This window comes from Pseudorasbora parva, chromosome 14 (assembly GCF_024679245.1).
Source record: "Pseudorasbora parva isolate DD20220531a chromosome 14, ASM2467924v1, whole genome shotgun sequence".
In the NCBI taxonomy this organism is placed as follows: Eukaryota; Metazoa; Chordata; class Actinopteri; order Cypriniformes; family Gobionidae; genus Pseudorasbora; species Pseudorasbora parva.
In genome coordinates this window covers 39,634,864-39,648,985 of record NC_090185.1, presented here as the reverse complement: position 1 = coordinate 39,648,985, position 14,122 = coordinate 39,634,864, and the positions used below count along the sequence as shown (strand labels likewise).

Genomic DNA, 14,122 nt, shown 5'->3' with positions numbered 1-14,122 from the left:
GTATTTATGACATATTTCTCATGGAGCGCCTTGAACATGCGTCTATTTTGCTTCAAATGCTTGATTTCTACACGTGTCCAATTTGCTGCAGACTCGCGAATGGATTCAAAATGTTCACGCGTCAAACTAGACGCGGTTTTTGGCGCTCAATTCACGATTGGTGTGAACGCAGCATAAAGAACACTTACACGCGGAGATTTTGCCTGTGGTTTTAACAGAAATGCCAAAGCAAAAACTAGACTAATTAAAATAACTAACTGTAAGGGGTCAACCAATCAGAGCAGACTGGGCCGTTTTTAAAAGTTAAAGGGTTAGTTCACCCCAAAATGAAATGTCTGTCATTAACTCCTCCCCCTAATGTCGTTCCACACCCGTCAGACCTCCGTTCATCTTCACACACAGTTTAAGATATTTTATATTTAGTCTGAGAGCGTATGCAAGTGTATGCACACTATACTGTCCATGTCCAGAAAGGGAATAAAAACATCATCACAGTAGTCCATATGAGACATCAGTGGGTTAATTAGAGTCTCTTGAAGCATCAGAAATACATTTGGGTCCAAACATAACAAAAACTACGACTTTATTCAGCATTGTCTTCTCTTCCGCGTTTGTTTTCAATCCTCAAATAAAGATTCAAACGGTTATGAATCAGCGAATTGATTCATGATTCGGATCGCGTGTCAATGATTCGTGAACGGAGGTCTTACGGGTGTGGAACGACATTACTGGGAGTCATTAATGACATACATTTCATTTTTGGGGGAACTAACCCTTTAATGTATGCAGGTTGTATTGTGTGACCCATGATTGTCTGTGGTCCAGCTCTCAGGACCCGAGCAGACCTGTGTGTGTGTGAGTGGGGCCGAGGCTCAATGATATGCTTTACTCTGTGTTTCTGTGCCGTCCTAACCCTGAAGCGCACCTCGAGCCTCTCTTCTGTGTAGATGAGCTAGACTCTCTCTTCTCCTACTTTAACTCCTCCGCCAAGCCTCGCCGCTGTAAGTACAGCAGTGTGTGTGTGTGTGTGTATTCTTCGTTCAGTCTCGGCTGAGCAGAGTTCACAGGTCACACCTTCACTTCTCCAGCCCATCTGAACTACAGATCCCACAGGATGAGCACCTACTCCATTAATTACACAACTCAACACTTCATACAAACTATCATTACATTACGTTAAATTATAAATGTGTTATTTTTAAAAACTTATTTATAGTCTAATATACAGATTTTTTTAAACTGATTAGTCGTTTTATTACTTCAATGCTATCAAAATGATTGTTTTAAAAAATAAAATAAAAATCTCATTAATGTACACACATTATTGCCCATATTGACAGAAAAACACAGAATTATTGACATTTTTGCAGATTTATTAGAAAAGAAAAACTGAAATATCACATGGTCCTAAGTATTCAGAGCCTTTGCTGTGACGCATAGCTCAGGTGCTGTCCATTTCTTCTGATCATCCCTCAGCTTTATTTATATCACGCTGTTACAATCACGATTGTTTCAAAGCAGCTTCACAGGACAATATTGCAACACAATTAGATTTGGCTGTACAGTCGTTCTGGAGAAAACAGTGATGTTATCAGCTTATTTTAATTGATCATATAGCGACAATGTTTGCAGATCAGTATTATAGTTTATAGAATAAAATAAGACCTAATTCATTCATTTTATTTGTATATTTAGTTGAATAACTTGGATCATAATTTTTGTGTTTAGTTTTTTATCATCCTTGAGATGGTTGTACACCTTCATTTGAGTCCAGCTGTGTTTGATTATACTGATCAGTCTCGATTAGGAGAGCCACACACCTGTCTATATAAGACCTTACAGCTCACAGTGCAGGTCAGAGCAAATGAGAATCATGAGGTCAAAGGAACTGCTTGAAGAGCTCAGAGACTGAATTGTGGCAAGGCACAGATCTGGCCATGGTTACAAAAACATTCTGCTGCAGTTAAGGTTTCTGAGCGCACAGTGGCCTCCATAATCCTTAAATGGAAGACCTGGACGGAAACCTTCTCCAGAGTTCTCAAGACCTCAGAACTGGAGAGGATCTGCAGGAGGAATGGCAGAGGATCACCAAATACAGGTGTGAAAAACTTTCCCAAAAAGACTCATGGCTCTATAAGATGAAACGGGTGCTTCTACTAAATACTGAGCAAAAGGTCTAAATACTAAATACTTAGGACCTAAAAGGTCTAAATAGGACCATGTGAGACCAACACCAGCAGCTGACATGGCACCCCAGACCATCACTGACTGTGGGGACTTGACACTGGACTTCAGGCATTTTGGCATTTCCTTCTCCCCAGTCTTCCTCCAGACTCTGGCACCTAGATTTCCGAATGACATGCAACATTTGCTTTTATTTGCAAAACGTACTTTGGACAACTGAGCAACAGTCCACTGCTGCTTCTCTGTAGCCCAAAAGTGGTTTGACCTGGGGAATGTGGCACCTGTAGCCCATTTCCTGCTCACGCCTGTGCACGGTGGCTCTGGATGTTTCTCCTCCAGACTCAGTCCACTGCTTCCGCAGGTCCCCCAAGGTCTGGAATCGGTCCTTCTCCTCAATCTTCCTCAGGGTCCGCTCACCTCTTCTCGTTGTGCAGCGTTATTTGGCACACTTCTTCCTTCCCACAGACTTCCCACTGAGGTGCCTTGATACAGCACTCTGGGAACAGCCTATTCGTTCAGAAATGTCTTTCTGTGTCTTCCCCTCTCGCTTGAGGGTGTCAATGATGGCCTTCTGGACAGCAGTCAGGTCGGCAGTCTTACCCATGATTGCGGTTTTGAGTAATGAACCAGGCTGGGAGTTTGTAAAAGCCTCAGGAATCTTTTGCAGGTGTTTAGAGTTCATTAGTTGATTCAGATGATTAGGTTAATTGCTCGTTTAGAGAACCTTTTCATGATATGCTAATTTTTTGAGACAGTAATTTTGGGTTTTCATGAGCTGTGTGCCAAAATCATCAGTATTAAAACAATAAAAGAGCTGAAATATTTCAGTTGGTGTGCAATGAATCTAAAATATATGAAAGTTTAATTTTTATCATTACATTATGGAAAAAAATAATGAACTTTATTACAATATGCTATTTTTTTTTTTTTTTTAGAAGGACCTGTATACATTTTTACAAACCGCTACGCACCCGCGACCATTAAATAGACATACGGGGTCCGCGGGTTATGAGACGACTCGCTCATCACTAGTTCAGGGCTATCAGGGCTGTCATGTCCACAAATGCACGTGCGATGGCATCCCCTGTTGTAGGATGACAGAGCTTACGACAGTAGTTGAGGACATTATTTTTTCCCAACTGTAGGGGGACCCCGAGAGCAAAAGTTACCCAGTGCTGCTTAAATAAATCTGCAAAAATGTCAACAATTCTGTGTTTTTCTGTCAATGTGGGGTGATGTGTGTACATTAATGAGAAAAAATAAAATAAAACTTTCTGTATGCACTGTATATTATTCCACTACAGCAGTTTTCTCCTTATTTAGGTAATTTAGGTTAAATGCCGTAGTTTCTCATCCTGTTTGAGCCTCAGTTCAAGATTAGATCCATTATCAGTGTAAATTGTATTATAATTGTGAACTTTGCTCGGTCCACACAGTCCTGGTGGTTTTTCTGTGAAGCGTCTTTCCATCGCTCAACATCCCATCATGCACTTCTCTCTCCGTAAGGAGCTTTAACATTGCTCGTGCTGGTTTTCTCCTGTGGATGTTTCTGCTTCCATGTGTCTCCATGCTTTGTTTCCTGTGGTGTTTTATGATGTTGCTGGCTGTCACACTGAAGAAGAGTCTGACAGTGTGTGTGTGTGTGTGTCTCTCTGTTTGACAGTGAGAAGTACAGACGCTGAAGTGCAGAGCCAATCAGAAGGAAGCAGAGAGACAACGAGTACAATCGCTTCCTCCAGCGCGCTCAACAACACCGGTCAGTCTGAGCTCGAGCTTCAGCGGGAATTCATCCGCAAGGAAAGCATATACAGTACTTATCTTAGATCAGGAAAGTCTACTTGGTCAATGAGATGAAAATGTTAGGGAAAGGAAGAGATCCAGTCAAAACAGATGTTGTGTAATTGATGCACACATTTGCGTGCGGATCAATGTCATTTTGATGATCTGAATCATGAATGGATACACTGATTCATAACGGTTCGAAGTTTTGTTTTGAAAAAGTGAGATGAGCTTTGTAACGACGTCTTTAGTGCCAGAGGAAATGACATTGATGTCAATGAAGGCCTTTCTGAGCCATCAGATTTCAACACTAATATCTTCATAGTTTACATTTTTGGGTGAACTAACCCTTTAAGTGCTGAACAATTAAACTAAACTCATTCGATTTTAGGAGACTAAAATAATATGACTAAAACTATCACTACTTGACAGAAATTAGCTGATATATACACTCACCTAAAGGATTATTAGGAACACACACTAATACGGTTTGACCCCCTTTCCCCCTCAGATCTGCCTTAATTCTACGTGGCACTGATTCAACAAGGTGCTGAAAGCATTCTTTAGAAATGTTGGCCCATATTGATAGGAGAGCATCTTGCAGTTGATGGAGATTTGTGGGATGCACATCCAGGGCAGAAGCTCCCGTTCCACCACATCCCAAAGACGCTCTATTGGGTTGAGATCTGGTGACTCTGGCGGCCATTTTAGTACAGTCAACTCATCGTCATGTTCAAGAAACACATTAGAAATGATTCGAGCTTTGTGACATGGTGCATTATCCTGCTGGAAGTAGCCATCAGAGGATGGGGAGATGGTGGTCATAAAGCAGGGTATCCGCGGGTTCTTGAAAAGTCTTAAAAGGTGATAAATCAATTTTGGGAAAATTAAGACCCTTATAAAGTATTAAAAAGTCTTATCACGGCTTTATAAAGTCTTAAATTTTGAAAGAATTTTGTTCAAGCTTTGTCAAAAGAGTTTGACTCCAAAAAGTATTTATGAATATATTTATTTTCATCCTCGTAAGTATTAAAAAACAATAGTGTGCTCAGTCTGAGATCGGCTCGGAGCGTGCGCACCAGGGATGGAAATTAGCACCGCCACCAGCCAAATGCGGCTGATTTTGAGTTGTGGCGGGTAAACTCGCTTCACCTACCGAGCTGTTTCACCTCTTTGTAAACTTTGTTCAATGCATGCGAGTGTTGCCGTATGTGCGCATATGACCAGTCGTTTTCTCCGTCATCACTCGCCTGGAGACGCGCTGTGAGACTCGCGCATCATCCGAGAGCGCGCGCTCGTCTCACAGCGCGCAAATATTGAGTTCTCTTTCATGTCTTGCACTTAAACGGACAAACTCACACAAGATGTCCATCTTGTGTCCATCTTGATGAGTATCCTAGCAGACATAGTCTGAATATGCCTTTGAACTGTATAGTGTGCACAGTCGAGAAAGACGAGCATATCCCCGCCTCAGCTCTTAAAGGCGCAGTAGCCTTTACTGCTGCCAGAGTGATGTCCTTATATTTAGTTTGACATTAAACAATGCTCTTGATTGAATAGCTTTTATATGTTTAATAAGGATTAATCTTTCATTTAAACAGTTAAATATGCAGTTATTTTACATTTGATTACATTATTCAATTTCTGTCCTTCTCTGCAGGCCAGTAGGCCTGTACATTATTATTTAATGAACACTTGAGTGAGGTCGAGTTAAACATTTTAGTTTGAATTTTATTTTCCGGTTTTTGGCTTTGGTTTCGGCCAAGATTTTTTATTTTGGTGCATCCCTATTGACAATGTTCTGCTCGGTATGTTGTCAACACGCTTTCTTTGTTGGGACTAAAAACCATAAAACTGGAAGCCATAAAAGACCGCAAATCTTCCAAATGCCACAACCAGGTAAAAAAAGAGCACACAGAGCCCTACTTATTTAATGAAATGTATATCAGTTCATGTTTTGTGTGTGTATAAGCGAGAAAGAGAAAATGTCAGTATTTCATTGAGACTTGAGATTAAATAAACTGCGTAAGTATTGTAGAGTTTGTAGCATTAATTTTCACATGCAGTTACACATTGTCAGTTAAAAACAAAAAAGTGGCTGTAAAAACATTGAGTGGTAGACTTTAAAAAAAGTTAATTTCCATCCCTGGTGCGCGCCGTCTACGGGTGACGTCATGTATTTTGCGAAATACGCAGTTAGGGAATGTGTCGCCCTCCTTATGTTGCGAAACAGATATGCAATATAAACGATACAAAATTGGCCTACGATAGAGATTTAAAGTCTACATTCGACTACAACTGTGTATTAAGTTAAAGGTTTGTTGCCGATTAGAACTTGAAGTGCGATGGGGTCTTAAAATATTTTGAGAAGGTCTTTAAAAAGTCTTAAAAAGGTATTGAAATTAACTTCAGGATTCCTGCATATACCCTGTAAAGGGATGGACATGGTCAGAAACAATGCTCAGGTAGGCCGTGGCATTTAAACGATGACCAATTGGCACTAATGGACCTAAAGTGTGCCAAGAAAACATCCCACACCATTACACCACCACCACCAGCCTGCATAGTGGTAACAAGGCATGATGGATCCATGTTCTCATTCTGGTTACGCCAAATTCTGACTCTACCATCTGAATGTCTCAGCAGAAATCGAGACTCATCAGACCAGGCAACATTATTCCAGTCTTCAACTGTCCAATTTTGGTGAGCTCATGCAAATTGTCGCCTCTTTTTCCTATTTGTAGTGGAGATGAGTGGTACCCGGTGGGTTCTTCTGCTGTTGTAGCCCATCCGCCTCAAGGTTGTGTGTGTTGTGGCTTCACAAATGCTTTGCTGCATACCTCGGTTGTAACGAGTGGTTATTTCAGTCAAAGTTGCTCTTCTATCAGCTTGAATCAGTCGGTCCATTCTCCTCTGACCTCGAGCATCAACAAGGCATTTTCACCCACAGGACTGCCGCATACTGGATGTTTTTTCCCTTTCTTTGTAAACCCTAGAAATGGTTGTGTGTGAAAATCCCAGTAACTGAGCAGATTGTGAAATACTCAGACCGGCCCGTCTGTCACCAACAACCTTGCTACGCTCAAAATTACTTAAATCATCTTTCTTTCCCATTCTGACATTCAGTTTGGAGTTCAGGAGATTGTCTTGACCAGGACCACACCCCTAAATGCATTGAAGCAACTGCCATGTGATTGGCTGATTAGATAACTGCATTAATGAGAAATTGAACTAGTGTTCCTAATAATCCTTTAGGTGAGTGTGTGTATCAGATGTGTTGCTGTAGCAGTGTGTGAGTGGTTTGGTGACTGTGCCGCTGTGATCTGTCCTCCAGAGGAGTGCTGTGGGAAAGAGCTGGAGGTCTTCTGTGAGCCCCAGAGTTTCCCCCCGGGCCTGCAGCTGTACTGGGCCGCTTTCTCCCGCAGCCTGCCCGACATGGCCCAAGCCCTCGCCCACGGAGCCCCAGTCAACTGGACCAGCTCAGACCAGGCCAACAGGACGCCGCTCATAATGGCCGTTCATGGGGTGAGGACATCACCAACTGGAGGACCTAACACTCCTGGGCTTTATTTATTTATTGTGCCTTTTTATTTTATGTAGCTTTTTTGTCTTTTTGTATAATTTTTTGTTTTTCATGGGGTTTTTTCTCTCTTGTTTTTTTTTTTTTTTTTTTTTGCTTTTTTTTCATGTTTTTATTTTTGAGTTTGTGTGGTTTCTTTGTTTCATATTTTAGTTTTTGTTTGTTTTTTGTTTTACTTTTTTATGTTTTTATTGTTTTTCGTGTGTTTTTTATTATGTTACTTTTTGGTCTATGAGCTTTTTGTTTTCATGTTTTTTTTTTTCATTTTCTTTTTGCTATTGCGTTTTTTTATGTTTTGCTGTCTTTTTTTATATTGGTTTTGGGGGGGGGGGGGGTGTCTTTTTTTTTTTTTTTTTTTTTTGCTTTTGTGTTTTTTGTGAGGTTTCTTTTCCATGTTTTTTGTTTGGCTCTTTTGTGTTTTTTAATTGTTGTTTTGCTATTGCTTGAGTTTTTGTGGTGGGTTTCTTTGTTTAATATCATTTTTTATGTTTGTTTTGCTCTTATATGTTTACATTGTTTTTTGTGTTTTTAGTCAAATACAGCAATAATCATGCAGATAAAATAGATTTTTACTTTCAAATAATATTTTTTCCTGGTCTTATTTGCATGATTCATCAGTGCATGTTTTTCCATAAAGAATTTCTGGCTAAAATTTGAATAAGAAATGCATCACATAACAGAAGAAATTATGAGTGCAGTTTTATATTTACGTGTGTGTGTGTGTGTGTGTGTGTGTGTGTGTGTGTGTGTGTGTGTGTGTGTGTGTGTGTGTGTGTGTGTCAGGGGTCTCTGGTCACCTGTGAGTTCCTGCTCCAGAATTCAGCCAGTGTCAATCAGCAGGACAAACTGGGCCGAGGCCCTTTACATCACGCCACTATACTGGGCCACACTGGGTCAGTCCTGCTCAACACACACATACGCATAATGCAGTTTCTGTGAATCCTGCTTTAATGTTTGTTTGTTTTTGCTACTGCAGGCAAGTGTGTTTATTTCTAAAACGGGGAGCCAATCAGAACGCAGCAGACGTAGAGAATAAAACGCCACTTTCAATCGCAGTCGAGGCAGCAAACGCCGATATTGTCACACTGTAAGTTCCTCTAGTGCTCACACATTTAATGCGTATTGTGACATCTGTGCCGATCATAAAGTGTGTGTAATGTGGTCTCTGTTTCTGTGTTTTTGGACAGGCTTCGTCTGGCCAAGATGAACGAGGAGATGCGCGAATCGGAGGGTGCGTACAGTCAGTCAGGTCAATATAACTCCAACAGCCCCACTGAAATGCAGTACCGCAAGTGTATGGAGGAGTTCATTAGCTTACAGCTCCGAGACTCCTAACACACACACACTACAACACAACCTGTCGCAAACACAGCCTCTGTGAATGTACACAGCCAGTGAATAAAGCTCCTCGTGGCCCCAGGATGGGTTCATCTCGCCCATGTAGTGATCAATAATGGGATGTTACCGCCGGGACACGTGCAATAGCTAGTCTTGTGAAAGAGTGACGTTATGTACTATTGAACACATGTGCACCTTATTTACATGTGTGTGTATTTGTCTTAAAACCATCTGAAAGAGTAGTGCAATGAACACTGAATGAGTAGTGTATTGATGATCATTCTGACACATTCCTGGTATTTATCACTTCCTCTGATGTACTTGAGGAAGGAAAACTGTCGAAATCCAATCTGTGTTTATAAATGTTACATCTATGAAGTCGTTCGTAGTAGATCCGCACAATTCAGTGATAAAATATAGATTATTGTTATGAATGTCATCTATACTGACCATCTATTTTAGCACAAAGTATCACTTTTATTTATTTATTAATTTTTAAAAAGTTTTGTTTAATGCAGAGAAATGTTTTACATATATATATATACCGATCAGGCATAACATTATGACAGGTGAAGTGAATAACACTGATGATCTCTTCATCACGGCTCCTGTTAGTGGGTGGGCTATATTTGGTAGCTAGTGAACATTTTGTCCTCAAAGTTGATGTGTTAGAAGCAGGAAAAATGTCTCCTGACAAGCCAGAGCCACATCAAGATGTTTGGTCTGGAAACTCACCATTGGCGGCTCAATCCGAGGGGCGGATAAACGGTTGTCTGTCAAACTCCCTCTGCACGCGATAGGATAGCGCTACACCAACCAGAGCAACGAAGGTGAAGCAGAGCTTGTTGACTGATTAAACATTCGCCGTATCCGGTCGGCTAAACTCAGAACACATCTTCCCTTTTTAAGAATGACTTCAGTGCCGTTCTTTGTTCTTTTCTCAGAGAAAAACTTAACTCAAGTCTTCCAGAGTCGCGGTCAAAGCTGATTCGAAAGACCGCCGTTCGCCAGTTTCTGTGTTTACTAGAAGCACGCAAACGCAACTCGGCCGTCATTATGTTAAGCCCCGCCCACCGACTCTATATACGATGTGATTGGCCCGACCAGAGTTTGGCGTTTACAGCTCAGAACTGTATTGAGAGTTGCCAGACGACACTCACGGCAGATTAGATTTGCTGCCGCTAGGGTGCGTCTAGATTTCTAGGCTAGGAAAAATGGGCAAGTGTAAGGATTTGAGTGAGTTTAACAAGGGCCATAGGAAGGAACAGTGGAGAACCGGCCACGGGGTCATGGGCGGCCAAGGCTCATTGATGCACGTGGGGAGCGAAGGCTGGCCCGTGTGGTCCGATCAAACAGACGAGCTACTGGAGCTCAAACTGCTCCAGAAGTTAATGCTGGTTCTGATAGAAAGCTGTCAGAATACACAGAGCATCTCAGTTTGTTGCGTATGGACCAGTCGGGGTGACCTCTGACCCCTGATCCCGCCAAAAGCACCAACAGTGGCACGTGAGCATCAGAACTGGACCACGGAGCTTGTTTTTGACTGAGGACAAAATGTTCACTTGCTGCCTAATATATCCCACCCACACTAACAGGAGAGATAATCATAATTTCATAAAGGTCATAATGTTATGCCTGATCGGTGTGTGTGTGTGTGTATATATATTATGAGGATTCTAAGATTACAGAAAAAAAGTATTATGTATTTTATAATTCAAGTTTGAATATATATATACACATTTATAATAAGTTTATGAAAAACTTTACATTATTCAGGAACATTATAAGAGAAATTTGACAGTCTGAATGTTGTTATGAATATTAAATTGTACTGGTTTTATTTAGTTTAAATGAGTGCCAAATGAGTTGCAGTACTGGCATCAGTCACAGAGGGGCGCAGTAGAGCTGGACTTTACTTCCCACAGTCCTGTTCAGGAGGTTCATCGCCTTCCTCCGCTTCATTCGGCCACAGGCGTTTATTCTCACATTAATCAAGCTCATGTTCAGAGAGTGTATCATCACTGCGATCTCTCAGCAGAGCACGATGCAGAGTCTCAGGTTTATTAATATGCAACATCAAGGGGTTCAGAAGGCCTTACGAGATTTATTATAGAGATTTCTGTCATGTCTTCATCTGTTCACTTTCTGTTTCTCTTTCTCACTGTTAAGTCTTCTGTGTGGCTCATGTAACCCAGAACGTTTGCCAAACACACGACGGTGTTTCATATAAATGTATATATGATGAGCAATCAGATGTAAACGGTCAATAAATACTCTTCATATCCCATGATTACTGTCATGTGCTTCTCATTCCTGTGCTCTTTCCTCCTGCGTTCTCCTGCTGTTCTCCGAGTCTCTGCGCAGGTACGGAGCTTGTGTGTGTGTGTGTGTGTGTGTGTGTGTGTGTGTGTGTGTGTGCTCGTGCTCCAGTTTACACTATAGCATGTGTGTGTGTGTGTGTATGGTGTGCTTTATGCAGATCTATCACTCTCTCGTAATCCAGCTGTTTCTCTTTACAGGAGACGAAACGTACCAGGACATTTTCCAAGACTTCTCCCAGATGGCGTCAAACGACCCGGAGAAGCTCAACCGCTACTGAGGATGAGGGTATACATCCACCACACGCTCCTGCGCTCCTTTGGGATTTTTTATCATTAGCTTTGTCTTAATTGAGACACATCCTATAAGGGTTTTTTATTAAATCAATATCGTTGCCCGCATAATAATCAGAGCGACACCCGTTTAGTTATATTGAATCGTCTTTGTCTTTTTATTGTAAATGCCTTTAAAACTCGTTCACACGGTGTCTCATTCATGCGTTTGCCTTTATTATTATATATATCTACAGAATCTCAGATAAAAAAGTCATGTGATGTTAGTTTGAGCCATAGGATCTCGCTTATGAAAGGTGCAGAAGCAAATGTTTCCTAATCAGTGTGTAATAGTCAAATCCACCGCTGTGTGACTGTTTACATCATTTACAAAAACTGCTTTTATTGCATCCGTTCTGTACTTTATTGATGATTTTTGAATGCGTATATGAAAGAAAATCTGTGTTAGCATGTGCACCCCTCTGTTATTTGTTTTATTCAGATAGTATAAAGTGAATGTAATCCGAGCACAGAATATGGGGTGTGAATTATGTATATTCTGTACATACGTCATCTTGGGCTGGGAAACATTTGGTATTTTGTGGTACTTTAAATGTTTTTTTTTCTATATTACATTCTGTAATCATCCAGAGTGTATGATTCTCTGTATGATTCATGCCATTTTTAAGATTATTTTATCCACTGCGAATGTCTGACTGAAAATATCTCGATATATTATAAATTGTTTTCTCTACCATTTTTATAACTCCGTCTCGTTTGTGTGACTTTATTGACCTCAGCTGTTCTCTGAATGATGCTAGTCTAAACCTGTGTTCAACCGCTCTCGTTTCTGCCGTACGTTATCAGATCATGTGAGGAACTCTCCCGTGTGTGTGTGTGTGTGTGTGTGTGACGCGGCAGCTGTGCTTTTATAAACGCACATTACCCGTCATACCGCTTCAGAAACTTTATTTATATAAGATTTATAAAATATAAGAAGGCTCAAGCCATGCGTTATGGTTATTACAGTGAATCGTGACTCTCAGAAGCCGTGCACGTCAATTACTGTACTTTCATTAATAGGTAATGCGCCAAAAAAAGTGATGGGCACAAAAAAAGCAACTGAGTTTGTGTTTAAAGGTGCAGTGTGTAGTATTTATGAGGATCTATTGACATAAATGCAATACAATATACATAACTGTTTTAAGTGGAGTATAAAGACCTTACATAATGAACCGTTGTGTTTTATTACCTTAGAATGAGCATTGAAGTCGCCATTTTGTGTCGTCATGTTTCTACGGTAGCCCTAAATGGACAAACGTCTCTACAGAGCGCTAGCTACACTCTGCTGTCTCGGACGACGACATCTTTGTCCTGTGTGGGCCTCCGTAGCTTCTCTATATGTGCTCCGAGAGGGAGGGGTGAGCGGTGGGCAGGTGCAATTCACAAACTCACCACTAGGTGCCGCTAAAATGTACACACTGCACCTTTAAATGAACGTTTGTGTCAATGTGCTCTCGTGTAAACGACACTGGCTGTTTACACGACACTGTTTTCAACTAAAAACGGAAAACCTTTCATGCGTTTGGCTGTTCATTTAAACGACACTGGCGTTTTGGGAGCCTGAAAACACAAACTTTTGTAAAGTGTGACATCACATATGTTTCAAAGTGCACGTTTTTGAGAACGGTCCCGTTATCGTCTCTGTGTACGCTACAAAAATGTGAATCTGGTCATCACATGTTCAGTCTATATGGGTGAAGTGTTTCTTTACAGTGGCGTCGCCATCTACTGGCCTGGCATGAGCTATAGTGATTGTGTTCGTGGCTCTGTGTGAATGGCAGCCATTTTGGTAATGTTGGCATCTGTATGTGAGGAATGTATTTTCTGTTTTAGCACATTGTCTCAGATCAGCTGTAACTTTAATACACAGATCTGAAAACCACATGCAGTTTCTTTACGCTCACAGACATAACTGACTGTGTTTGTGTGAACTGTGACGTGAAAGAGAACTTAGTTTAGCAGCTCATTTGCATATAAAGAGACAAGCACAAAAACAGCATGTTTTTCTTACACTCAAAAACGGCCATTTACAACATGTTATAATACTTTATCTGTGGGGTATTTTGAGCTGAAACTTCACACACACACACACACAAACACACACACACACTCCCAGGACACCTGAGAATTACCATATATACCCGAATATAAGACGACCCCCCCATTTTCCAGACTTATTTTTGTGGAAAAAAATCTGGTTTTCAACAGAAAATGTTTTTATCTGAAAATGCTACTAATAATTCATTGGATTTTTTAACACCATTCATTACAGGGCTCAACATTAAGGATGTTCAAGTGCTTTTCCTTCAGATAAGTAAATCGCTCATTCACTTATCTGAGTAAAACATTTGTTTGTCTGGAAAAAAAGGTATATTTGTAATTTTTTTGTGTTGTAAATATAATTTATTCTGAAGCAATATTCTCAACAGTGTTCAATCAGCTTTGGCATATTGAAATCTGCATATTTGTGATATGTTTACCTTTTTAAAGGGCATTTTTAACCCTAATCTTACTTTATATTCTTAAATGTGATCTATATTTATTTTTGGATGAATGAGACATTTTAGAAAGTATGTTTAAACATGAA

The 14,122-nt window shown here is 40.6% G+C and overlaps 1 protein-coding gene across 5 annotated transcripts in view; it reads left to right on the top strand.

Annotated features, from left to right (window-relative positions):
- Positions 1–12,229, top strand: part of LOC137040614 (arf-GAP with coiled-coil, ANK repeat and PH domain-containing protein 2) — a 90,913-nt gene extending 78,684 nt beyond the window's left edge. The window contains exons 18-24 of one of the 5 annotated variants that reach the window (XM_067416389.1): positions 921–1,001; positions 3,848–3,940; positions 7,298–7,488; positions 8,327–8,436; positions 8,520–8,630; positions 8,731–8,792; positions 11,401–12,229. In XM_067416389.1, coding sequence (XP_067272490.1) covers positions 921–1,001; positions 3,848–3,940; positions 7,298–7,488; positions 8,327–8,436; positions 8,520–8,630; positions 8,731–8,792; positions 11,401–11,480 — 728 coding nt within the window. In that variant the 3' untranslated portion in view covers positions 11,481–12,229. Of the gene's footprint in view, positions 1–920; positions 1,002–3,847; positions 3,941–7,297; positions 7,489–8,326; positions 8,437–8,519; positions 8,631–8,730; positions 10,606–11,400 lie in introns of those variants that run through there. The other 4 variants (XM_067416390.1, XM_067416392.1, XM_067416387.1 and 1 more) reach the window with 4 other exon arrangements.
- The last annotated feature ends 1,893 nt before the right edge of the window (positions 12,230–14,122 follow it).